The sequence below is a fragment of the Pyrgilauda ruficollis genome, unplaced genomic scaffold, assembly GCF_017590135.1.
Source record: "Pyrgilauda ruficollis isolate IOZ18807 unplaced genomic scaffold, ASM1759013v1 scaffold48, whole genome shotgun sequence".
Taxonomy (NCBI): Eukaryota; Metazoa; Chordata; class Aves; order Passeriformes; family Passeridae; genus Pyrgilauda; species Pyrgilauda ruficollis.
The window spans coordinates 4395150-4422156 of NW_024526377.1; the positions used below are offsets into that span (position 1 = coordinate 4395150).

At 50.1% G+C, this 27007-nt stretch overlaps 1 protein-coding gene across 1 annotated transcript in view; it reads left to right on the plus strand.

The window, feature by feature from the left end:
* The window catches only part of CSMD2 (CUB and Sushi multiple domains 2), a 241716-nt gene that overhangs the window by 144256 nt on the left and 70453 nt on the right, over nt 1–27007 (plus strand). The window contains exons 13-23 of the mRNA XM_041479143.1: nt 3415–3741; nt 7314–7508; nt 10453–10591; nt 11287–11474; nt 12893–13081; nt 13441–13557; nt 16269–16484; nt 19779–19967; nt 23298–23467; nt 24972–25128; nt 25713–25904. Coding sequence (XP_041335077.1) covers nt 3415–3741; nt 7314–7508; nt 10453–10591; nt 11287–11474; nt 12893–13081; nt 13441–13557; nt 16269–16484; nt 19779–19967; nt 23298–23467; nt 24972–25128; nt 25713–25904 — 2079 coding nt within the window. The remainder of the gene's footprint in view (nt 1–3414; nt 3742–7313; nt 7509–10452; nt 10592–11286; nt 11475–12892; nt 13082–13440; nt 13558–16268; nt 16485–19778; nt 19968–23297; nt 23468–24971; nt 25129–25712; nt 25905–27007) is intronic.

The following is a 27007-nucleotide window of genomic DNA, read 5'->3' on the forward strand; positions in this document are numbered from 1 at the left end:
TGCTCTGTGTCTGCTGTGATTTATTCTTTATTTAATAAAGGGATTTTTCTCATTGCCTTTGCAGTAATTGGTCAGCAATAAGGATTATTGACAAATGTAGCAATTATTGACAAATAAAAAAATTATTGACACAGGCAGCTTTTGTAAACAGGCCCCTGTGCTGTGCACATAATGAAATGGCCTCTGCTGGCATTTAACAAGGGTAATAAATATTAATTGCAGCCAGGGCTGCTCCTAGCCCGTGCTGCTGATGGGCAGCTGCAGGCAGCAGGGCTGGCCTCTGTCACGTTGGGAATGATTCCTGCAGCTCAGGGCTCTTTGGGATGCTCCAGCAGCACCAGGCAGGTGCAGCTGGGCTGTCTCCACCCTTCCTGCTGCCATCATCTTCCTCCTGACAGCCTGGCCCTGCCTGTGACACGTTGTTAAACAGCTCCTGGTTTGTCCCAGTGTCCAGCTCCAGGGAGGCTGAGTGGATCAGAGCTGAAACCTCCTTCCACAGCGAGGGAAAACGTCCTTCCAAGTGAAGAAAAACCTCCTTCCACAGCGAGGGAAAACCTCCTTCCATAGTAAAGAAAAGCCTTCCACAGAGAAGAAAAACCTCCTTCCACAGTGAGGAAAAACCTCCTTCCAAGTGAAGTAAAACCTCCTTCCACAGTGAGGTAAAACCTCCTTCCACAGTGAGGGAAAACTTCTTTCCAAGTGAGGGAAAACCTCCTTCCACAGTGAAGAAAAGCCTTCCACAGAGAAGAAAAATCTCCTTCCAAGTGAAGAAAAACCTCCTCTGCTTCAAAAGATGAAGAAAATCATCATCTCACAGACTCCCTGGTCTTGTTCATGAACCTCGTGGCTTCCTGGGCTGGATGTTCCCCTCTGGGATGTGGTTCCAGCTCCCCTCTCCATCAAGGAGAGATTTTTCCTGGCCACAGCTTGGCCCAGTGGCCTTGGTCCTCCAGCTCCAACTCGCCTTTCTCCTCCCTGATCTTATGGAAAATCAAAATCCTCATTTACTTCCCTGCAGTGGAGACTCTGGGAGGTTTTTTTGTTTTTTTTTAATCTGCTCCTCTTTAATCTGTCACTTTGTTTTATCTGGCAAAGGTTAATTTTATATTCTTCCCTCGTTCTGCTCCTCTCCCCTTTGTCAGCAAGTCCTTTCTTGTTTTATTTTCTGAACTGGCGACTGCACCTCTCTCTTGCTGGGCTGCTGGACGTCCTGGCTGAATGCTAATTCACCCCTTTGGATTTAAAAATTTAGAGGAGACACCTCATCCCTGCTGCTGAGACATTTCCCTGGGTGCGAATGAATTTATTTTCAATTTTCCTGAGGCAGATTACACCGTGCTTATGCTGACAGAATTATTTGACAGCATCCCCTGATATTTCAGCGTCTGGTAAAAAGAGAGAGAGAGCCCAAAAAAAAAAAAAAATTCCTGAGGATGTTTTGCAGTTTGTTTTCTCTTTAATCTGCTCTCTTTGTGGCTGAGAGCAGGGAATGGATTGTGCAGCTCCGTGGCCTTGATAACGTCACGGGAACGTCCGAATTATTTGATCCCAGCCCATTAAGTGGTGAGGGGAGACAGAGGGAAAATAACAGAGGGAGGCAGAGCAGTGATCCAAATAATTGTCTAAATGCCAACCCCAAGCCAAGCTCATCCTCTGTGCCAGGAATTAGGGAGATGGATGTTCCCAATAATGGGTTTTTCCAAGGGTGGCGGTGGGGAAAAAGGATGAGCAAAGCATCCATACATAAAATATCCCAAAGTTTGGGCAGGTAGCACTTCAAAGGCAGCCTTGCCTTCCCAAATTAATGGGCCTTGGCAGCTGCAGCCCGGGATAGATTGAGCCCCTGGAGAGCTGGAGGGTTTTTCATGCATGCTCTTCCCCTCAGCTTCGTTTTGAGCCTGGTTTTAATTATTTCTGTGGCAATGGCAGCCTGGTTGGGTGCCTCTTTTTGGGAACCAGCAGAAGTCAGGGATTTATTTGTGGTGGGAAGATCTTCCCCTCCTCCAGGGCTGCAGATTCCTCTGGTTTGTCCCAAACCCCAGCATTTGGGAATGTTCTTGGGCTGTTCCACCTCTCCCAGTGCTCAGCCAGGTGTAAACGACTTCCCAAGGACACAGACAAAGCAAATTAACTCCCAGCTCCTTCTCCAAGCACTCCATTTGTTGCTGTGTCCCACAAATACTCCCTGTGGGACGGGCATGGTGTGGATGGAAGGAGTTTGATGAAGGTAGAGTGGGGGGGAAATGAGCTCAGCAGATGGAAAGGGCAGATTTTATTGTGAGCAAAGCCCTGAGGAGTCTGCAGCACCCAGGGGATGGATGTGTCACCTGTGGGTGACAGGGCTGAGCCAGGGACAGCAGCAGGGGAGGCTGGAGCAGTGCCCAGAGGGACTGAGCTGGTTCCTTGCTCCAGGTTCTGTGCTGGGATGTGGCCACAGCAAAAAAATCTTGAGGTAAAACTTGGCTGGTTTTATTTTGCACTAGCTCGAGTCACCCACTGGATTATTGGGGGGTTTCCTGAGGGGAGAATTCACCTGGAAGATGCCAGATCCCACCTAAGAGGCATTTTCTTCCTGCTGTTCATTGGAAGTCCCTGGAAGGGACTGGAAAAAGGCAAATCCACCCAAAGTCCCAAAGAACGGGTGCTTTTCTTATCCCAATAATAAAAGATTCTGATTTAGTGGTGACCAAAAGATTCTGAATTAATGATGCCTAAAAGGTTCTGATTCAGTGGTGACCAAAAGGTTCTGGAAGATGCCAGATCCCACCTAAGAGGCATTTTCTTCCTGCTGTTCATTGGAAGTCCCTGGAAGGGACTGGAAAAAGGCAAATCCACCCAAAGTCCCAAAGAACGGGTGCTTTTCTTATCCCAATAATAAAAGATTCTGATTTAATGATGCCCAAAAGGTTCTGATTCAGTGGTGACCAAAACATTCTGAATCAGTGATGACCAAAATATTCTGATTCAGTGATGACCAAAATATTTGGATTCAGTGATGACCAAAAGATCTGGATTCAGTGATGACTAAAAAATTCTGATTTACTGATGACCAAAAGGTTCTGATTCAGTGATGACCAAAAGATTTGGATTTAGTGGTGACCAAAAGATTCTGATTTAGTGGTCACCAAAGGCTTCCCTGCTGCTCCTGCGAGGGAGGGAATTAAAGAAAAAATGGAAGGGAATTAATGGAAGATCCAGGGTGGTGTTTTCCCCTCCTGGTTCTTGATGCACCTGAAATGCTGATATTTATATGATGACAGAAGTTCTGTCAGTGGGCTCTGGCAGCCTGGAAATGACATTTTCCCCTGAGCAGAGCCCTCCTGAGGCAGCCTCAGAGCAGGAGCTGGGAGCATCCCAGCCAGGGGGACGCGGGCAGCGACAGCTGCGGGGACTGACGCCACTTTCCCTTTGCAGTCTCCTGCTTTTTCAACTTCACCAGCCCGTCGGGCATCGTGCTGTCCCCCAACTACCCCGAGGAGTACGGGAGCAGCCTGCACTGCGTGTGGCTCATCATCGCCAACCCCGAGAGCCGGATCCACCTGGCCTTCAACGACTTCGACGTGGAGCCCCAGTTCGACTTCCTGGCCGTCAAGGACGGTGGCACGGCCGAGTCGCCCGTGCTGGGCACCTTCTCGGGGAGCCACATCCCCTCCTCGCTGACCAGCAGTGGCCACGTGGCCCGGCTGGAGTTCCAGACTGACCACTCCATGGAGAAGAGAGGATTCAACATCACCTTCACCAGTGAGTGGGTGTTGTATTTGCAGGTGGCAGGGAGGAATGGTGCATCTGATTCCATCTTAGCAGAAGGCTAATTTGTTACTTTACAACACTATATTAAATTAATATAGTGATTTAATTAATTAATATAGTTATTGAATTAAGTTAATATATTAATTATTTATTATTACATTATATACTAAATTAATATAATATTATTATATTATATTAAAGAATACTGAACTAAACGATACTAAAGAATACAGAAAAGATATTTACTCAATGCTAAAAATATAATAATGAAAACTCGTGAAAAGATAATGATAAAAACTCATGACTCTTTCCAGAGTTTCGACACAGCTTGGCCCTGATTGGCCAATGAGTGAAAATAACTCACAAAAGATAATGATAAAAACTCGTGACTCTTGCAGAGTTTTGACACAGCCTGGCCCTGATTGGCCAATGAGTGAAAATAACTCACATGAAACGAATGAAACAATCACCTGTGGGTGAACAATCTCCAAACACATTTCACACATGAGCACAACACAGGAAAAGCAAATGAGCTAAGAATTGTTTTCCTTTTTCTCTGAGGCTTCTCAGCTTCCCAGGAGAAAAATCCTGGGCGAAGGGATTTTTCCAGAGAATGTGAATGCTACAAGTGTGGTGCCTTTTTAGGGCTATCTAAAAAACAGAGACTGGACAAATTTAAAGGAATAAAAAGCAGTTTTATTTATTGAAGGGCTTTCAGGGACATTTAGGATTGACCAAGCCCCCCCAGGGGCTACACCCAAAATGGACAACAGGTCATGGATTTTCACATTTTTATAATTTTGGGGTTTTATAATTTTGTATATTCAGGGTTAATCTTCCAATTACATCTTCAGCTAATGAAGTCATTGACCCCAAATTTGCTCCCCCAACTCACTTTTGTTTCCATCTCTCAGGCCTGAGGCAGTGAGGTGTCCTTGATTGCCAGGCCTGGAGAGGAATTGTTGTGTCTGCCCAAAATGGGAAAGCAGCAGCTCCCACTGTGTGTGGAGTTTGGAGTTATTGGAGTTCTTAGAGCTAAAGAACTGCAGGATTACAAATATATAAAAAACATAAAAGCTCAAATCCCAATGCATCAAGTGCCTCACCCTTCCTTCAACTCTAAATTCGTGTTGGAAACTGCAGAGATGGAGCTTGCTAAAGCTGTTGGCATTCCGAAGTAAACCCCAAAATTGGGGATTAGTTTGGATTTGCAGTTGGGTGATGGAGGATTGGTGGCACAGATTCTTTCTGGCTGTGAAGTTGAAGGCTCCCTCTCAGAGCCTCCTTTCTGCTCAGGGAGCTGAGGTGATGCCTTGGCGGCAGCTCAGGAGGAAATGTTGGGTCTGGGATTGTCCCTGTGTCTCTCAGTCAGTGCCACCCTCGATTCCTGACAGCCAGAGATGCAAAATTTTGGAGAAAAAGGCAAATGTAGCCCTGCCTTGTGTTAGAAAGCCTTGAAATTTCCAGAGAGAGATTTGGCTCTGTGTTAAGTCCACTCCTCAAATCCCCACGGTAATTTTAGCTTCATATAGTCCTGTAATTTTCCAAAGAGCCTTTTTAAACCTCTTCAGCAGAGCTGAGCTTTGTTAGGCTGGCCTTTGGATAAATTAATGGCCTTTCCAGCCCTGATTGCAGAGCCTTTATTTAAAGAGAAATTTAAAAAAATAAATAAAATCAGAGGTTTTAAGGAAGCATTTGCCAAACTCCAGCAGGCTGAGGGCTCCTCAGAGGAGGGGTTTGGGTGAGGGGCTGACACCTCAGGAACGCGGCTGGTGCCTCTCCCTTTCCCCTGCTGGGAGCTCTCCCTTGCATGGGGACATTTTCCCAGGACATTTTTCATCTTTTTTCAGTGCTGGGGTTGACTCAGGAATGAGTTAATTTGTTCTGACTGCTTCGAATTCTGCGCTGAGCCTTTCCCAGACAGCTCCAGGCCCTTCCCCTCAGTCTGGGGGAGGGAGAGGGGGCCAGGGACAGGTACCAGAGCACAGGACTCACTTCCAGCCTCTTTTCCCCTCCAGCCCTGTGGAGAACAGGAGATGCTGAGGGCAGAGATGCTCTGGGAGCCATCCAGAGCTCAGGTGGCTTTGCTCAGGTGCATTGAAGACACTGAAACCTCAGGTGTGGGATTAACCCGGAGCCTTTAATCCCTTCTAGGCTGCTCCTCTCCAAGCAGGAGGAGATGTAGGACATAATTATGCACTTAATGAGGAATTAAGGCCTAATTGCCAAATGTTTGGCTGGTGGAGCTTAAACTGCTGGAGAGGGTCTTAAAACTGAGCCAGGTGTCCCCACAATCCCACGAGGACTTGGTGGCACCTGAGAGATTTCTGTGTGTGCTTTGTTTTCTCCCAGCAGGGCTGTGAATGGAGCTGAAAGGGGTTTAATTGGGATTTTGGGAAAGAATTGTTCCCTGTGAGGGGCTGGGATAGAAGTCCCAGAGAAGCTGGATGCCTGGAAGTGTCCAAGGCCAGCTTGGGCAGGGCTTGGAGCAACCTGGGATAGTGGAAGGTGTCCCTGCCCATGGCCCTGATGAGCTTTAATGTCCCTTCCAGCTCTGTGATGTGGCAGTCACAGAACGTGCTGAGGTTAATTTTTAACCTCAATTTGAGGGTGCAACATCCTAATTTTGGGGACAGGTTGTAGGGAAAAACAAGATGCTGATTGTTCTCTTTTCCTCTTCTCTCCTCCTCCTCCTGGTCTCCTCCTGGCACTGGGAAGGGGAAAAATACAATTTTTCTCAATTTGAGGGTGCAACATGCTAGTTTTGGGGACAGGGTGGGGGGTACAAAAAGATGCTGATTCTCCTCTTTTCTTTCCCTCCTCTCCTCCTCCTCAAAGGGAAAAATTCAATTTTCCTCAATTGCACCCTCAACATCCTTGTTTTGGGGATGGGTTGTGGTGGAAAAAAAAAGATGCTGATTGTCCTCTTTTCTTTCCCTCCTCTCCTCCTCCTCATGATCTCCTCTTCCTCAAAGGGAAAAATTCCATTTTCCTCAATTGCACCTTCAACTTGAGGGTGCAACCTCCTCATTTTGGGGACAGGTTGTGGGGGAAAAAAAAAAAGATGCTGATTGTCCTCTTTTCCTCTTCTTTCCCTCCTCTTCCTCTTCCTCTCCTCCTCCTCAAAGGGAAAAATTCCATTTTCCTCAATTGCACCTTCAACTTGAGGATGCAACATCCTCATTTTGGGGACAGGTTGTAGGGGGAAAAAAAGCTGATTCGCCTTTTTTCCTCTTCTCTTTCCTTCCTCTCCTCCTCCTCCTGGCACTGGGAAGGGGAAAATTCAGTTTTCCTCAATTTGAGGGTGCAACATCCTCATTTTGGGGACAGGGTGAGTGGTACAAAAAGATGCTGATTCTCCTCTTTTCCTCTTCTTTCCCTCCTCTCCTCCTCCTCAAAGGGAAAAATTCAATTTTCCTCAATTGCACCTTCAACTTGAGGGTGCAACATCCTCGTTTTGGGGACAGGTTGTGGTGGGAAAAAAAAAAAGATGCTGATTGTCCTCTTTTCCTCTTCTTTCCCTCCTCTTCCTCCTCCTCCTCTCCTCCTCCTGCTCCTGGCAGCGTTCCGGCACAACGAGTGCCCGGACCCCGGCGTGCCGGTGAACGGGAAGCGCTTTGGGGACAGCCTGCAGCTGGGCAGCTCCGTGTCCTTCCTGTGTGACGAGGGCTTCATCCGCACCCACGGCGCCGAGAGCGTCACCTGCGTGCTGCAGGAGGGCAACGTGGTGTGGGACAACGCCGTGCTGCGCTGCGAAGGTCAGCCCCACCCCTGGGCACCAGCTCCCAACGTGGTTTGGGCTGGGAGGGGCAGAAAAGATCCCATCTCGCCTCTTCCCGTGGGGAGGGATACTTCTGTGTCCAAACCTTGGTCTTGGGCACTGCCAGGGATCCCGGGGTGGCCACAGCTTCTCTGGGAATTCCATCCCAGCTCCTCCCCAGACTCACAGCTGAGAATCCCTTCCCAGTATCCCCAAACCTCCCCTTTCCCTGTTCAGGGCCATTCCCTGTGTCCTGCCCCTCCATCCCTTGTCCCCAGTCCCTCTCCAGCTCTCCTGGAGCCCCTTCAGGCACTGGAAGGAGCTCTGAGGTCTCCTTGGAGCTTCTCTTCTCCTGGTGAGTGTTCCCAGCCTGGTGGGAGAGAGATTCTCTTCTTCTTTTCCTCCTCCTCCTCTTCTCTTCCTCCTCTTCTCTTCCTCTTCTCTTCCTCCTCCTCTTCTTCTCTTCCTCCTCCTCTTCTCCTCCTCTCCTTCTCCCCCTCTTTTCCTCCTCTTCTCTTCCTCTTCTCCTCCTCCTCTTCTCCTCTTCTCCTCCTCTTCTCTTCCTCCTCTTCTTCTTCTCTTCCTCTTCTTCTTCTCCTCCTCTTCTTCTCTTCCTCCTCCTCTTCTCCTCCTCTCCTTCTCCCCCTCTTTTCCTCCTCTTCTCTTCCTCTTCTCCTCCTCCTCTTCTCCTCTTCTCCTCCTCTTCTCTTCCTCCTCTTCTTCTTCTCTTCCTCTTCTTCTTCTCCTCCTCTTCTTCTCTTCCTCCTCCTCTTCTCCTCCTCTCCTTCTCCCCCTCTTTTCCTCCTCTTCTCTTCCTCTTCTCCTCCTCTCCTTCTCCCCCTCTCCTCCTCTTCTCCTCCTCCTCCTCTTCTCCCTCTCTCCTCCTCTCCTTCCTCTTCTCCAGGTGAGCATTCCTTCAGGGAGATTTCTTTGGGGGGGAATTTTGCAGCCTGTTGGGATCCAGAATCTGGGTTCTGCCTGTCAGGTTTCACTCTCACATTCCACAGTGTCCAGCCAACACCTTCCAGGATTTTCCACGCCTCTGGAAGGTGCACAGAGGATTTTGCTGGGGAGGAAGTTTCAGTTCAAATATTCCTGAGCTCTGTTTATTTTCCAATTTTTTTTTTTTTTTTTGTGTGTGTGTGTGGAATGAACGCTGAGGAGTATTTTTATTGTATTTGTTTGATGATCAGTTCTTGTTACAACAGGTGTTTTTCTAATAACAATAACAATAAAAGGTTCTGGTTTAGTGATGCCTCAAAGCTTCACTGCTGCTCCTGTCAGGGAGGGAATCAAACAACAGGGAATGGAAGATCCAGGGTGATGTTTTCCCATCCTGGTTTTTGATCCATGTAAAATATCTGATATTTATGTAATGACAGAAGTTCTGTCAATGAGCTCTGGCAGCTGAGAGGCAGAAATTCTGCATTTCCATCTCCTGGCTGCAACAACCAACCCTGCCGTGGGGGGAGCTGGGCTGAATTAAAGGCTTTAATTCAGATTTCAAAGCTTTTTTAGGACTTTCAAGCTTCTCCTCTGGAAAAGAGAAGTGAAGAAGGAGCTCATTAGGACTGAAAATCTTCCTGTGCCCTGTGTTCTCAGGGAAGTGATGCTCTGCTCTGGTATTTGCAGCAATTTGAATAACAAGTGCTGAGCTCTTGAGAAACAGCCCTGGAATATTGAGAAATAATTGGAGTAATTGGCCCTGCATTGCCTGAGCAGCAAGAATTGCACAATCCTGGCCATTGTCTTTGGGACTGAAGGAAAGACTCAATTGTCTTCAACAGCTTTTATAGGATAAAAAGCTGGACTTCTTGTATTCTTACATAATTTTGCTCCTGTCAAAATGTAGGTTTAATTCAGGGCTCCTGTTACTTTCAAAGCACAAGCCTTGAAATTTACATATTTTTAAGTATGGAAGGGAAACATTCATTAAATAATACACTTCTAATCAAGTTTTATATTTGATAACCTTCTGCCTTCTCCTCCTGATCACTCTGGTGATTTCTTTGACTCACCCTTCAGTCTGGACATTTTAATTACCCTTTTTAAGCAAGGAGAAAAGCCCAGAGATCTAAAGTCCTGTTCAACACTTGAAAAAAAAAAATTAATGGGAACGAAGGAGACAGAGAAAAGGGTGGAAATCCTGACAGGAGACCATGCAGCTTTGGGGCAGAAAGGAAAAAATAATTGCTTTGGAGCCAGCTGGGATCAAATGACTTTCATCTGCCACCCTTCAGAGCAGCAGGGGAGCTTTGGGGCTGGGGCTGGCACATTTTGGGCTGGCACAGGGGCACGGTGACATTGGGGCTGGCCCTGGGTCACTCCTTGGAGGACAAAACCTGGCAGTTCCTGGGGTTTTTGTGCCTCTGGGCTCTCAGACCCGGTGTCCTTTTCCCAGAAAATGCAAGGAAGTGCCTGCAGCTCCTGCTGGTGGCACTGGGGAGCACGGGCTGGAATTAATGCCCTGCTCTGGTGATGTCCCTCGAGGCAGCAAAGCCATGACTCAATTAGCAGGGCTGGGAGGGATTTTCTGGCACCTGAAATGCCAAGCGACCTTGCGGTTTCCTCTGCTTTTATATCCAATCATTATTTTACACCCCGTCCCCTCCGAGCAGGGCCCAAGGTCAGCACTGCTGGCTCCCAGTGGGGCAGTGTCTGCACTTGGAGCTGAAAAGGCAATTTCTGAGCAGTTAATGTTGGTTTTCCATCTGGCTCTGGTGATTTTTAACTCGTGGGGGGACAGAAATGCGGGGAAGGGGTTTCAGAGGTGGGGACATCTCACGGTGCTGCAGCTCGGTGACATTTTTCTCCCCAGTTTTAAAGATGTGGCACTCAGGGACGTGGTTTAGTGGTGGCATTGACAGTGTTGGGCTGGATGAGCCTGAAGGTCTTTTCCAGCTTGGGTAATTGTGTGATTCGTGTCCTTTTTGTGTCCCCAGCACCCTGTGGGGGCCACCTGACGTCACCCAGTGGAACCATCCTGTCCCCAGGCTGGCCTGGCTTCTACAAGGACTCGCTCAGCTGTGCCTGGGTCATCGAGGCCCAGCCTGGCTACCCCATCAAGATCACCTTTGACAGGTGCCCACCACCTCGGGCAGCCCCCAAATTCCCTGGCTTTGGGTGCTTTTGGTGACTGCAAGGTGCAGCCAGGAGAGGGGAGTGAGCTCTGAGGTTCTCCCCTCTCCCCTTTTTAATTTATGAGCTCCTGGCAGGGAATTAAAACTCACCCAGCACTGGGGGGGATGGTTGTGTCTGAACCACTCCTGCTGGTTTTCAGGGGTGTTTTAGACACTTTTTTTGGGGGCTGAGCTGCCACATGGGTGGGGGGAGCAGGAGGGAATGCTGAGTTTTTTGACTTTCCCTGGATTTCCTGGCCCTGGGGCTGGCTGTGTGGGAGGGCTTGTTCAGGGATGTAGATGGATATAGATGCAAATATCCTGAAAATTCAGCTGCTCTTTGGATTCCTGGCAGTGCCAGGAATGCCCCAGAGAGCAGAGAGGAGCTGCCACTGCCACTACTGCTGTGACATTTGGGGCTCCATGGCTCTTCCAGCCCTGTCTCATTTGCTGGCTCAACACTTGGGCAACATCTTAGGTGGGGGCCAGCAGGAGAAGAGGTGAAGGATCAGAAAAAAAGCCCAAACACGTGTGAGGTGCCTTAATGAGACTCAGGCAGTGGAAAAGCTCAGCTCAGACAGCCCCCGTGGTGGTTCCAGGAGGGAATGAGGAGAAAGGAGCAGTGCTGGGGTTTCATTTTCCTCCTGTCCCTTCCAGGTTCAAGACAGAGGTGAATTATGACACCCTGGAGGTGAGGGACGGCCGCTCCTACTCCTCTCCCCTGATTGGGGTCTATGATGGCACCCAGGTGCCCCAGTTCCTGATCAGCACCAGCAACCACCTCTACCTCCTGTTCACCACGGACAAGAGCCACTCTGACATCGGCTTCCAGATCCGATACGAAAGTAAGGGCCCCTTGTTCTTGGGATTCCCTGCAATTCCCTGCAATTCCCTGCAATTCCCTGCAATTCCCCGTCTCCAGCAGCCCCACAGCCTCCTCAAGTCCCCCTGGGTCTCTTTTTCCCCGTGCCAGGCAGCTCACACTGCTCAAGGACAGACCGTGGGAAGCTGCTGCCAGTGGAGGAGCAGTTTCTGCTTTTCCTGGCATCCCAGACTGGTTTGGCTGGGAAGGAAACTCAAAACCCAAAGGCAGGGACAGCTCCCACTATGCCAGGTTGCTCCAAGCTGACCTTGCAGGGATAAGGCAGCCACAGCTTCTCTGGGAATGCCATCCCAGCCCTTCCCCACCCTCACAGGGAAGAATTCCTTCCCAATATCCCATCCAAATTTCCCCTTTTCCAATCTGAAGCCATTCCCTCTCTGCTTGTTTGTAGAAGCTTTTTATTTTTTATTTTACCATCTACAGAATAGTCTTGATGTTAGGAGGCAGAGCTGAGCTCAGAGAATCAGAATATCCAGAGCTGGATCCCACAGGGATTGTGGAGTCCAACTGCTGGTCCTGCACAGGACAGACCCAAGAATCCCAGACCAGTTCCTCTCTTCATTTCCTCTTCTCACTTTGGGGATTTCCATCTCTCCATCCCTTCATTTCAAGCATTTCCCTCTCTCCATTTCATCCTCTCACTTTGGGGATTTTCCTCTTACTTTGAGGATTTCCCTCTGTCTATTTCATCCTCTCACTTTGGTGGTTTTCCTCTCTCCATTTCCTCCCCTCCCTTGGGGCATTTCCCTCTCTCCATCCCCTCATTTCAGGGATTTCCCTCTCTCCATTTCCTCCTCTCGTTTTGATGATTTCCCTCTCTCCATCCCCTCATTTCAGGGATTTCCCTCTCTTCATCCTCTCACTTTTGGGATTTTCCTCTCTCCCTTTCCTCTTCTCACACTGAAGATTTCCCTCTCTTTATCCTCTCACTTCAGAGATTTTCCTCTCTCAATTTCCTCCCTTTCCTTGGAGCATTTCCCTCTCTCCATCCCCTCATTTCAAGGATTTCCCTCTCCCTTTCCTCCTCTCACTTTGAGGATTTCCATCTCTCCATCCCCTCATTTCAGGGATTTCCCTTTCCTCCTCTCACTTTGAGGATTTCCCTCTCTCCATCCCCTCATTTCAGGGATTTCCCTTTCCTCCTCTCACTTTGAGGATTTCCCTCTCTCCATCCCCTCATTTCAGGGATTTCCCTTTCCTCCTCTCACTTTGAGGATTTCCCTCTCTCCATCCCCTCCCTTGGGGAATCCCCTCTCTCCCTTGCACCCTCTGACTGTGTGATTAACCAGCAATACTCAGGACAATCCCGTGGGTGGGCTGAGCTGCCCCTGAGCTGCTCGGTGCCCAGCTGAGGGCTGTGACCCTGCTCTTTGTGCCCAGCTGTGAAGCTGCAGTCTGACCACTGCCTGGACCCGGGCATCCCGGTCAACGGGCAGCGCCACGGCAACGATTTCTACGTGGGAGCCCTGGTGACATTCAGCTGTGACCCTGGCTACACCCTGAGTGACAGCGAGGCCCTGGAGTGCGAGCCCAACTTCCAGTGGAGCCGGCCCCTGCCCAGCTGTGAGGGTGAGGAAAGCTCTGGTCCAGCATCTGCAGGGTGTTCTTGGTGTTGGGAGGCAGAGCTGAGCTCCCAGGGTGGGAATACCCAGAGTTGGTCCCACAGGGATGGTGGTTCCAGCTGCTAGAAACCCTTCCCATGCTGGAAAGCTCCCAGTGGAATTTAATCCCTGGGTTTTGGTGCATCTGTCCATGTATTTTGGTGGATTTTGGCCAACAAAACCCAATTTGGGTTGGTTGGATTTGGGTCGATCAGTCTCTTTTTGTTGGATTTTCCCATGTTGGGTTTTGGCTTTATTTCTTCCTTCCAGCTTGTGAAAGTTTCTGGATTATTAAACTCTTTTTCTCCTTTTTTTGTGTGTTTTTAGCTCTCTGTGGGGGCTACATCCGTGGCTCCAGTGGCACCATCCTCTCCCCAGGCTTCCCTGATTTTTATCCCAACAACTTGAACTGCACGTGGACGATAGAAACATCCCATGGGAAAGGTGAGGAGAGGACTGAGGCAGTGGGAGAGAAACTTTTCCCTGTGGGAACCAAGAGTTCCTCTCAGGAATGATGATTCCATTGTCCCTGGACAAGATCCAGAGGGTTTTGATGTCACATCTTCATCCTTTTCAAGAGAAAATTCTTATCAAACAGAGCCTGTGCTTTGTGTTATCTCCTGTTCCAGACCTTTGTGGCCCCATCCTGAAAGTCAGGATGTGGATGCAGATATCCTGCAACCATTCCCTGTCACAGAGAGGGATCTGCCCCCTCTGAGGAATTTGTGGAGGAGTTCAGCTCCTCCCCTCCCAGGTTTTTTGGGAATATCTCCCACATGGCCACCACACGAGTCCTGGAATTGCCCCAGCTGCTCCAACAATTATTTTCCTGTGACACTTTATAGACTCCCAGGCTGTGCAAGTGGAGTTTAAAAGCAGCTTAATTTTAAAGGTATTTAAATGCCTAAAGAGAGACCATTATTTTTAATCTCACTGCTTCAAAGTGATTTCTTTCCCCTCTAATTTGTTTTGCTGTTTCTTCTGCAGAGAATGGGGGGAGAAAATAAAAGCCCAACCTTGTGTTTGCAGAGATGTTTTGTGCCACAGTAAATTGCAGACCAGAGCAAAGGTTTAATTGGTCACAAATCCTTTAAAATGAGTTTATAATTAGCCCTTTTTGCTACAGTTCCACAACCCTTCAGTGCTGGAGGAGCCTCGTGCCCTCTGCTTGGAGTTTTTACTTTAAAACCTTGGAATTTGGGCATGTTCTCCAGGATAACTGAATTATTCTTGTGCTAATTCCAGAGGGGTGGTGTTATTTCTGTTCCTTAGGCTGGATTTGCTAAAACTGAGGGTTTAAATTTGCTGTCAGGGGAGAATAAAGTCATTTTGCATTCCCCACATCCCAGTTTTCAGTTCAGATCTATTTCTGTTTTGTGCTTCTGATGGAAATAACAAACAATTTGGTAACTCTTGGAAGTTTCCTGCTTTTGTGGAATTTTGCAGGGGGGGGGGGAAAGAGTGAGACTAAAAATATTCTCCACAGAATGGATATAAAGAAAGAATTATCAAGGTCAATCCTTATCAAGCTTTGGGTCATAAAAATCCTTCTGAGACCCTGAAGGGCAGTGAGGGATAAAGGCTGGGATGATCCCACAATTCCTTCGTTCCCAATCCCATGGGAAAAATTCCTTATTGGTTTCCAGCCTCTCTGACCTTCACTTCTTGGAAGGGAAGAGCTCCATGTGAGCAGCAAACCTCCAGGAAGAACTTGGGATAAATAAATGGAATTTTCAGCTGGAATTTGATGCTGTGGGGTTGGATATTGGATCTCCAGGGCTTTCCCTGATCTCCAGGAATTAATAGGGAATGGGCAGCAAGGAGGAGGATCTTCCTCTGGGCTTTCTTTGCAGGTTTCCTGCTGTTTCTTTGGGATGCTGTATTTTGGGAATGGTGGGATGCAGAGCCAGCCCTTGGGGTGGGAATTATTGGCTTAAATGAAATAACCTGGTCAAACCAAGCAGGGGTCTCTCCCAAAGCCCAAATTCCATCCTTGGGTTTCCTGGAGGGGTCTGTGTCTCTCCAGAGGGGTTCTGAGCAGGATAAATCCCAATCCTACACCAGCAGGGGCTCGGGAGCCTGCCCTGAGCTGGGAGATCAGGATGGAAAAATCCATCTAAATGCAAAAAGGCTTTTTACTGCTTGGCATCTCCTTGCCTTGTTAAGTCGGTGTGACAATGCTGTGACAGAGTTCCTGAGCTCAGATCCTGCCTGGCTCTGCTCTCACTGCCGTTTTTTTGTTAGTTTTTGGTGTTTTTTTTTTTATTATTATTTTATTTCCAAGCTGGAATTATTTTCCAGAGAATGAGTGTTTCTAATGGTGTTTGAATTCCAGCATGAAAAATCACCTCGCTGGAGGCTCCTGCAGGAGCCTGAAGTGCTTCCCATTGTGTGTCTGGAGGTGTGAAGGGGACTTTAAGTAATCCATTACTCCTCTCTGGCTCATTTACAAATGCAGCAAGGTCACAGCCTTCTCCCCAAATGTTTCAAATCGTTCAAATTGAATTTGGGAGGAAAAGGCAAAATAGTTTTGCTGTGTTTGGCTGGGATTTCCGTGGCTGGGGCTGTTGTGGGGTTTATTTTGGGGAAGAAAAGGTGAATAAAAAAGTAGGGTTTAGGGGAAGTGCCCCTTCCTATGGTAGGGGGATGGAATAAAACAATTTTAAAGGTCATTTCCACCCAAATCATTCTATGATTCTCTGATTCAGCCCATCATGGGAAGGTCCTTGCAGCTGCACCACTGACACACTTCTGGAAAAGCCTCCCTGACCTTGAGGCTGGGTTTAAATCCTGGTTTTCCAGGCAGGAATTCCTTCTGGAACACGCTTGGCCCTCCCATCTCCAGCCTTGCTGCTCTTGCTCTCCATTTAAAAGTCACTTTTAGAATAAAAGGCTCCCCTGGGCTGCTCCCTCAGCTGCTGCTCTGTCCCTGGAGCAAGTTTGTGTCATCCCTCACAAGGGCACAGGAATCCAACATTTCCAGAGCCTGTCCCTGCTCTGGGCCTGCTCCCACACCCAGGATTTAGGGGTTTTATTCATTTCATCTCCACCAGAACAAAATCCATGAGATCTCAGAGTGATCTCCTGCCTGCCCTCGGTGGGAAGCAGGGAATGCTGTGGGATGACTCCACCTGTGGTTCCCCCCTCCTCTGCAGGTGTGTTCTTCACCTTCCACACGTTCCACCTGGAGAATGGCCACGATTACCTGCTGATCACAGAGAACTCCAGCTTTGCCCAGCCCCTGAAGCAGCTGACGGGCTCGCGGCTGCCGGCGCCGCTCAGCGCCGGGCTCTTCGGCAACTTCTCGGCCCAGATCCGCTTCATCTCCGACTTCTCCATGTCCTACGAGGGCTTCAACATCACCTTCTCAGGTGACAGCAGCTGCCCAGCGCCTTCCTTCTGTCCCTCCCTTCCTTCTGTCCCTCCCTTCTTTCCCTTCTTTTCTTTCCCTTCCTCCTCACTTCTTTCTTTCCCTCCCTTCTTCCCTTTTCCCTCCCTCCCCTCTTTCCCTCCCTTCCTTCTGTCCCTTCCTTCTTTCCTCCCCCTTTTCCTCCCCCTTTTCCTTTCCCCTCCTTCCCTTCCCACTTTTCTGTGGATGATTTGAGTTTGGAGGGACCTTAAAGCTCATCCAGGCCCTGCCCTGCCCAATCTCCCACTATCCCAGCTTGCCCCAACACCTGGACACTTCCAGGGATGGGCCACCCCTTCTCTGGGGTGCCAGGGCCTCCCCACCCTCCCAGTAAAATAATTTTCCATTGATTTGGGTCACTCCTTTTGTCACCCAGTAAATTATCCCAGTATTAAACCCCAGTGTGTCCCAAGAAATTTTCCTGGTGTGTCCTGAGAAATTTTCCCAGTATGTCCCAAGACATTTTCCCAATGTGTCCCAAGAAATTTTCCCAATGTGTCCCAAGAAATATCCCCCTTGCAGCCCCCATACAGCCAGGGGGAACAGTTCTGTCTGTCCTGGATCACAGGAATGGACCCACTGGAATTAAACCCGTCTCCAGTCTCCCTCCTCCCACCTTCCCCTTCCCTGCTCTGTTTATGGACAGCTCCAGCTCAGGATTTTTGGGGAATGCTGTCCCTGTTTCCCCAAACACCTTCTCTGGTTTTAGAGCAGAATCCCTGCAGCAGGGCCAGCATTTCCAGCACAGGGACAGTCAGATGGGATCCTTTGGAAGCAGCATGGAGCAATCTGCACTGCTTGGGTCAGGAGCAGGGCAGGGCTGGTCCCCCTTGTCTGTCTGCTCCCTCTTTTTGCCTCTGGATGCTCCTCCAGTGCCCCTCCTGAGCCTGCAGCCTGTCCTGGATCTGTCTCTGCTCTGGGGCCAGCCTGGCACAGCTGGGAATGTTCACCTGGAGAGGAGAAGGATCCAGGGAGAGCTCAGAGCCCTTCCAGGGCCTGAAGGGGCTCCAGGAGAGCTGGAGAGGGACTGGGGACAAGGATGGAGGGACAGGACACAGGGAATGGCTTCAAACTGGGAAAGGGGAGATTTGGGGATATTGGGAAGAAATTGCTCCCTGTGAGGGAGGGGAGAGGCTGGGATGGATTTTCCCCTGGATCCCTGGCAGTGTCCCAGGCCAGGCTGGACAGGGTTTGGAGCAGCCTGGGACAGTGAGAGGTGTCCCTGCCATGGCACTGGAGGATTCTTAGTGTCCCTTCCATGATTTTATCATGGAAATCCATTTTAATAGTGGAAAACCATTCCATGATTTTAACCAGGCTGGGTTTCCATGATCCCACTGGCACTTCCAGGGAACTGGAAAATGCATTTTCCCTGCCTGGGCTGGCTCAGTTGCTCTGCTGTGGTACCAGATGGGAGCTCCCTCCTGCTGCACCCAGCAGGGCTCTGAGGGATCCAGATTTTCCTGACTCCAGGAGTCAGGAGGAGGCTGAGGGAAACCATTCCTGTCCAGAGAAGTTCCAGCAATCCCATGCTGAGCTGTGCTTGCTCAACCATCATGGTGATGGTGGCTTTGAGTGCGTGTGGCGATCCAAAGTGCAGATTTTTCAAAGGAAATCCTGATTTTTCAGCAGTTGTCAGTTAGAATGAGTGCAGGGACTTGGAGAAGGACCCAGAAAAGTGACATGTGGCACTGCAGGGCAGCTCATGGCACTGGGGCAGCCTCTGGTTGAAGGGTGGGAGGTGTTTGACTGTGTCCTCTGGGCTGGAGTCCTCCAAATGACTCCCAAGTGCTCCCATTCCAGGGAATGTCAATCTTTGCTGCCTGAGTGCCCCAGAAGCCATTCCCTACAACAACCAGTGAGGGACAGGAGCTTTATTGCTGTTCTTGCCTCTGTCCCTGTGTCCTTCCCAGTCCTGAGCTGCCACTTCAGCACCCAGGGAAGGAGAGAAATTCCCATTTTTCCTGTGGAGCTTGGTCTGGCACCCTCCCTGACGGGCAGAGCTGTTGCCATAGATGCAGCTGAAACCTGGTTCCCAGTGCCTTTGTTCCTGGCCTCTGAAGTCAGGGATTTGGATGTGGAAACCAGTCAGAAAATTTCCAATTAACTCCCATTTTGATGAGGGGAAAATGGCTTTTTGCCTTTCAAAAGCTCGCCTCTAATTATAACTCTCATTTTCAGTGTATTTCAAGGTTTCTTTCCTATCTTGAAAGGCAAAAACGGGAGTCAGTTCTATTTTTAGCTTCCTTTACATATATATATATGTTAACATACAGGCTCTGGACTTGGAGATTTTGCCAAAAACACCCTCAGAAGAGTTTTCCTTCAGGCTGGTTTGGGGTCAGAGATGTGAGTTTGGCTGTTGGCCAGAATCCTACGTGACCTTTCTTGGAGCAGCAGCTTCAGTGTCCTCCTGCATTCCCTGAGCAGGATCATCCATTTCCAGGATTAGAAATGGAGAGGCAGCAGAAATCCCACCCGGATCAATCCATCCTCACTGGGCTGCTGCAGAGGGACAGTGACAAATCCCCATGCCCACTGGTGTCACTGTGACAGGAACTGGGACCTGTTGCCTTCGGAGGTGGTTGAGATGCAGGTGCTGGGGGGAGTTGTAGGTGGAGGGGGAAATTGGGATCCTCATGGATTCAGTGCAGCTGGATCAAGGCTCAGAGCTCCTTTGGATCTTCGTGTCATTTACAGGGAGGACAGAATCCTTGAGCTGTAGGTGGGGATGAAATCCAGGTGGATTTTCACAGCCTGGAATACTCATGGATTCACTGCAGGTGGATCAAAGCTCCCTTGGATCCTTGTGTCCTCTCCAGGGAGGACAGAACCCCTGAATTTTAGGTTGGGCTGAAATCCAGGAGGGTTTTCAAGGCCCAAACAGGATTCCATCCTCATGGATTCACTGCAGCTGGATCAAAGCTCCCTTGAATCCTTGTGTCCCCACTGTGGAGGACAGAACCCCTCAGTTTTAGGTGGGGGTGAAATCCAGGAGGGTTTTCATGGCTTAGAATCCTCATGGATTCACTGCAGCTGGATCAAAGCTCCCTTGGATCCTCGTGTCCTCTCCAGGGAGAACAGAACCCCTGAATTTTAGATTGGGGTGAAATCCAGGAGGGTTTTCATGGCCCAAACAGGATTCCATCCTCATGGATTCACTGCAGCTGGATCAAAGCTCCTTTGGATCCTCATGTCCTCTCCACGGAGGACAGAACCCATTTACCATCCCAAAAAACCCATCTATCCCCTCCAGAATACGACCTGGAGCCGTGTGACGAGCCAGAAGTGCCAGCCTACAGCATCAGGAAGGGGCTGCAGTTCGGAGTGGGGGACGTGCTGACCTTCTCGTGCTTCCCGGGGTACCGGCTGGAGGGAGCGGCCCGGATCACCTGCCTGGGCGGGAGACGGCGTGTGTGGAGCTCGCCTCTGCCAAGGTGTGTTGGTAGGTGGTCATGTGCTTTCATTTTGCTTGGCTGGTCCCGCTGTGCTGCACTGTTGAGGTGGGCAGGGATGGATGGGAGCACCCCTGGGATGGGTGACATCCTCTGGGATGGAGGGGTGACATCCCCCAGGTGGCTGTGTGGGATGGAGGGGTGACATCCCCGGGGTGGATGGCTGATATCCCCCAGGATGATGGGAGCACGCCTGGGATGGAGAGGTGACATCCTCTGGGATGGTTGGGAGTACCTCTGGAATGAGTGACATCCCCTGGGATGGAGGGGTGACATCCCCTGGGATAGAGGGGTGGCATCCTCTGGGATGGTTGGGAGTACCTCTGGGATGAGTGACATCCCCTGGAATGGATGGGAGCACCCCTAGGATGGGTGACATCCCCTGGAATGGAGAAGTGACATCCCCTGGGATGGAGGGGTGACATCTCCCAGGATGGAGGGATGACATCCCTTGGAATGGATGGGAGCACCCCTAGGATGGGTGACATCCCCTGGGATGGAGGAGTGACATCCCCTGGGATGGAGGAGTGACATCCCCTGGGATGGGTGACGTCCCTGGGATGGAGGGGTGACATCCCCTGGGATGGAGGGGTGACATCCTGTGGGATGGTGACATCCCTGGCTGTGTGGGATGGAGGGGTGACATCCCCGGGGTGGATGGCTGATATCCCCCAGGATGATGGGAGCACGCCTGGGATGGAGAGGTGACATCCTCTGGGATGGTTGGGAGTACCTCTGGAATGAGTGACATCCCCTGGGATGGAGGGGTGACATCCCCTGGGATAGAGGGGTGGCATCCTCTGGGATGGTTGGGAGTACCTCTGGGATGAGTGACATCCCCTGGAATGGATGGGAGCACCCCTAGGATGGGTGACATCCCCTGGAATGGAGAAGTGACATCCCCCAGGATGGAGGGGTGACGTCCCCCAGGATGGAGGGGTGACATCCCTGGGATGGATGGGAGCACCCCTAGGATGGGTGACATCCCCTGGGATGGAGGAGTGACATCCCCTGGAATGGGTGACGTCCCTGGGATGGAGGGGTGACATCCCCTGGGATGGGTGACGTCCCTGGGATGGAGGGGTGACATCCCCCAGGATGGGACCAATCCAGAGCAGGGATGGGGGAGCTGCTCCAGGCCTTGGGAAAAAGATGTCACACCTTTATTTTGGTGTAGAATTTCAATAGGAAATCGTTGCCAGCTCTGCTCACCCAGAGCCTGGGGGATTCCTCCAGGGCAGGGCTCTCACCTGGTGGCCAGACCTGCTCAGGAGATGGTCCTGAGCTCTGGGTGACCCTCGAGGGCCACTGCAGGGCAAAGCTCTCCAGCAGAGCCAGCTGCTGCCTCCTCCCAGCCTGTGGTGCTGAATTTCCCAGCTCTGCTGAGCTCTGGGGCCTCATCCTGCTGGGACAGGCAGGAATAACAATCAGGCTGCAGATAAAGCTCATCAGGGGAATGAAAATCAAAAATACAAATCATTTCCAGAGCTTTGAACTGAAGCTTCAGACAGCAGCACCAAGTGGACATCCTGGCTGCTGTTCCTGGCTCAGAATTAACAGCTTGGGTTTATCATAACAGGGCAAACTCAGGGCTGATGGCCCAGAGCTCTGTGGCAGGGTGACAGCTCTGTCACAATGTCCCCACTGCCTGCTCGGGTCTGCCTGGATAGGGATGGAAATGGGAGACTGGCTCGTTAAGATCACAGGAGATTTAATTGCTTTTCCAGACACTCTGTATTCAGCTGCTGTCCTAGAGATGGTCTGGGGAGAACTCAGAGTGGTTTTGTTCCTTTGTCCAAGCCCTCTGGCCAGGACAGCTCCCTGAGATGTCCCCAGCATTGTCCCTTAGGAATCTGTGCCAAAATCCAGCTTTTCATCCATGGCAAGAGCAGAGGACAAAGTCAGCTCCAAAGAGCCTCCTCTGGGTGCATCTGCTGCTGCCTCCTTCCTTAACCCTTCCCTGGAGGAGCAGCAGAGCTAGGAGCTGCCCTGGGATGGTTCCTTCAGCTCCAGGACCTGCCCTGGGATGGTTCCTTCAGCTCCAGGAGCAGCCCTGGGATGGTTCCTTCAGTTCCAGGAGCTGCCCTGGGATGGTTCCCTGAGCTCCAGGAGCTGCCCTGGGATGGTTCCTTCAGCTCCAGGACCTGCCCTGGGATGATTCCTTCAGTTCCAGGAGCTGCCCTGGGATGGTCCCTTATCTCCAGGAGCTGCCCTGGGATGGTCCCTGATCTCCAGAAACTGTGAGGACTCAGGGACATTAGATTGATGCCAAAAACTGCTCTCGGGGGACTTTGGAGTGCCCAGCCTTGCCTGCACAGCCCCAGAGGAGCAGGCAGTCAGTGTTTGACAGCAGAAAATCTTGCAGGGTAAACAGGCTGGGAAAACAGTGAGTCACGGCTCGCTCGTGTGGGAGCTCGGCAGGAGGAACAGAAAATCCTCAGCGTGGGGTTGTTCTGAGGCAGATCCACACAAATTTATACAGATTTCCCACAGATTTTCTGCAGGTCCACACAGATTTCACAGAAGTTCACACAGATTTATATCTACACAGATTCCTCACAGATCCCCCCCAAATTTCCACAGATTTCCAACAGATCCACACAGATTTCACAGAGATTCACACAGATTTACATTTACACAGATCCCCCCCAAATTCCCCTTGATTTCTCACAGATCCACACAGATTTCGCAGAGATTCACACAGATTTATATTTACACAGATTCCCCACAGATTCACACAGATCTCCCCTAAATTCCACCCAGATTTCCCACAGATCCACACAGATTTCACAGAGATTGACACAGATTTATATTAGCAGAGATCCCCCACAGATTCACCCAAATTCCCACAGATTCCCCACAGATCCACACAGATTTCGCAGAGATTCACACAGATTTATATTTACACAGATTCCCCACAGATTCACGCAGACCTCCCCCAAATTCCCCCTGATTTCTCACAGATCCACACAGATTTCACAGAGATTCACACAGATTTATATTTACACAGATTCCCCAAATGATGCCCCCCAGATTTAAATTTACACAGGTTCTGAAGGAGGAGAGAAGCCTGGCTGGGAAAACGTGATGGCAAAGGGGACAGTCTGCAGGTTGTAGTGGATCACAACAGGTTGTAGTGGATAACAACAGGTTGTAATGAATAACAACGGGTTGTAGTGAATAACAACAGGCAGAAGCCCCTTTCCTTGCTGCTGCAGGAGGGGCTGAGCAGCTGTGGCCTTCAGAGGAGTCTCCTGCATGTGTGGCGTGGCCAGAACACGCGTGGGGTCACTGAAATGTGCCTTTGTGTCTCGGTGCAGCTGAGTGTGGCTCGTCCGTGACGGGAACCCAGGGTGTGCTGCTGTCCCCCAACTACCCCCTGAACTACAACAACAACCACGAGTGCATCTACTCCATCCAGAGCCAGCCTGGCAAGGGCATCCAGCTGAAAGCCAGGACCTTCGAGCTGGAGGCAGGAGATGTCCTCAAGGTAATTCTGGCTCAGGAGAGCAACGTCTCTAAATGCTCTAAAATTTTGATGGGATTAGGTGGGAGTGACCTCTTTGTCACCCCAGTGTCATGGAGTGATTGCCGTGGCAGTTTGGAAGACTAAATTTCCCCCAGACCAGCTAAACTTCATCTCCCACCTGTGGGATTGCACAGGAAAATCTCCTCATCCATCAGAAGGGTGAGGGTTTGAGCATTATTTTAGTGCTTTGAAGAATCAAGGCTGGTTTGTCCCAAAAAGGGGCTGATTGAAATGCAGAACTCCAGACTCTTCTGAGATTATTCAAGCTCCAGGACTCTGTGGAGGAGGAGACAAATCCAGGCTGAGTTTTTTTATTAACCAAAAGAATGGTTTTGAAGGAGGCATTAATATTGCAAGGATGTGCTGAGCCATCTTCCCAGGAATGCCTCTGTCCTCATTGAAGTGTCACACTCCAGGAGAGATGTAATCCACGTTTCCAGCTCAGAAATGACTGGAAAGAGAGAAAGATTTCCTGTTAATGCAAGGAATGTACTCCTTGTCAGAGGAATTACGTTCTCTCAGCAGGTTTGTCATCAGCTGCTCATCTGAGGAAAGTTCCTATCGATCTCCACTGGTGAGGAGCTGCTCTTGGTCCTCACAAAAGGAAGGAAGAAAAAAAAAACCATTTGTGTTTTTCTTAAATCACAGTGAATTCAAGGCTCATCTCTGAGTCAGTCTGGGGGGAAAAACGTGGGTTTTTTCAGTAGCTGCTCCTTGGGAAAGAGAGCTGAGGAGATGCAGCTCTGTGTGCAGAGTAAACCAGGGCTGAGGAGGAGGGTGCAGATCCTCCAGGGTGGAAATCCTGCTCCTCAGGTGGGCAGCACTGTGGAGTTTCAAGTCAGACTTTTAGTTGAGATCCCTGGATCTCAACCCACATTGCCTGAAGGATTTGTCCCTGTTTGCACTTGTGGATCCAGGGACCACTGCTGGATCACCTGTGGGACAAATCCTGAAGGGTTAGAGTTGCTTTTCCAGCTTGATGCTGGAATTCAGAGTAGGGTTGGTTCTTTCCTTCTCTTTTCCCTCCAATACCCAGGATCAGCTCAGTGCCAGGAGCAAATTCCTTGATTTGAGGTGACCCCAAATCAGGGCATTTATCAGGAGCTGCTGGCTCTTCCAGGAAGCTGCTCCATCAAAAAAAGCCAAAGGACAGCCCAGGGTGTTGCTGTGAGCAGAGCAGGGGCAAGGTGGGATAAATTCCTCATCATTTCTCTGTTCTAGAGCTCAGTGAAACTGCAGAGAAATCCTGGAATGGTTTGGGTGGGAAGGGACCTTAAGGATCATCCGGTGCCACCCCTGTCAGTGTAGGGACACCTTCCACTATCCCAGGTTGCTCCAAGCCCTGTCCAACCTGACCTTGGGCACTTCCAGGGATCCAGGGGCAGCCACAGCTTCTCTGGGCAGGTTTGATCCCTGGAGTAGCACAGGGATGGCTTTTCCAGGCTGGATTTCTTGTTCTCCCCAGGTCTACGATGGCACCAACAGCTCTGCCCGGCTGCTGGGCACCTTCAGCCACTCGGAGCTGCTGGGCACCAGCATCAACAGCACCTCCAGCTCCATGTGGCTGGAGTTCATCACTGACACTGCCAACACCAGCAAAGGCTTCGAGCTGCAGTTCTCCAGTGAGTTTCAATCCCATGTGTGCTGGCAATCCCACAGGTCAAGGTGTATTTTTGTGGTTTTGTGTTGCACGTGAGCAAAGAGTCCTTTCTGGGGTGATCTTGCACCCAAAGTGGAGTTGGGGTGTGGTAGAGCACAGAATCCCAGGATTATTGAGGGTGGAAAAGCCCTCCAAGCCCATCCAGTCCAAGCTGTGCCCACCTTGTCACTGAGTGCCACATGCAGCCGTTCCTTGGACACCTCCAGGGATGGGCACTCCAAACCTCCCTGGGCAGCCCCTTCCAACCCTTTCCATGCAGAAATTCCTCCTGTCCAACCTGACCCTCCCCTGGCACAGTTGGAGGCCGTTTCCTCTTCTCCTGTCCCTGTTCCCTGGGCTATGATCAAACCTTTCCTGTCGAGCCTGTAACGATCCAGAAATTCAGATCAAAACTCCAACATTCATTAAAACCCCTCTAATTTCCAACATGGCCCTTTTGATTCCCAACAAATCATTGTCGGAAGAAAACACCACCATGGCTTTGCGTGAAACCCTCCTGGCTGTGAAATTCCCAGTGCCAACAGCTGCCCTTCCTCCCTGCTGCAGGTTTTGAGCTCATCAAGTGCGAGGACCCCGGCGTGCCCCAGTTTGGGTACAAGGTGCACGACGAGGGACACTTTGCTGGCAGCTCGGTGTCCTTCAGCTGTGACCCTGGCTACACCCTGAGAGGCACCAGGGTGCTGGTGTGCCTGACAGGGGAGAGGAGAGCCTGGGACCAGCCCCTGCCGACCTGTGTGGGTGAGACACCTCCTCCTCCTCCTCCTCCTCCTCCAGTACCTCCAGGGAGAGATTTCCTTGGATCCCACACCCTGAGCATCCTTGGTCCCTGCTTTGCTGATCCACTGACATTAACTCTGCTGTTAATTGCATCTGCACTAATTAAGTTGTGTGTGGTGAGGGTCCTTGGGATGGAGATACCTCCTGCTCTGCCAAAACTTCCAGGAATTTATTTCCTTGTGGCTTCCCCACCCTGACCATTTTTTCTCCCTGCTTTGCTGATCCACTGACATTAACTCTGCTGTTAATTGCATCTGCACTAATTAAGTTGTGGTGAGGGTCCTCAAGATGGAGTCACCTCCTGCTCCTCCAGCACTCTCCAGACTGAGATTTCCTTGGATACCCCACCCTGACCATTTTTTGTCCCTGCTTTGCCGATCCATTGACATTAACTCTGCTATTAATTACTCCCATCTACACTAATTAAGTTGTGGTGAGGATCCTCTGTGAGGCATCTCAAGATGGAGACACCTCCTGCTCCTCCAAAACCTCCAGAAAATTATTTCCTTTTTAGAATTTCAGGGATTCTATGCCCTGCCCTTGGTCCTTGCTTTGCTGTTCCACTGACATTAACTCTACTGTTAATTGCATCTACACTAATTAAGTTGTATGTGGTGAGGGTCCTTGAAATGGAGACACCTCCTGCTCTGCAAAACTTCCAGGAAATTATTTCCTTGGATCCCATACCCTGACCACCTTCTGTCCCTGCTTTGCTCATCCGTGTGACATTAACTCTCATATTAATTGCATCTGCATTAATTAAGTTGTGGTGAGGATCCTCTGTGAGGCATCTCAAGATAGAGACACCTCCTGCACCTCCAGGAAATTATTTCCTTGTGGATTGCCCACCCTGACCACGCTTTGCTGATCCATTGACATTAACTCTGCTATTAATTGCCCATCAGCACTAATTAATGTGGTGAGGATCCTGTGTGAGATAGAGAGCACTTGAAGCAGCTTTAACATGAAACACTTTGCCCTAAACACACATTTGACAAGGGTTTTTTGCTTCCTTGTGCTGTCCCAGCCCTTGTCCTTTCACTCTGGACGTGTTGAAGTGAGTG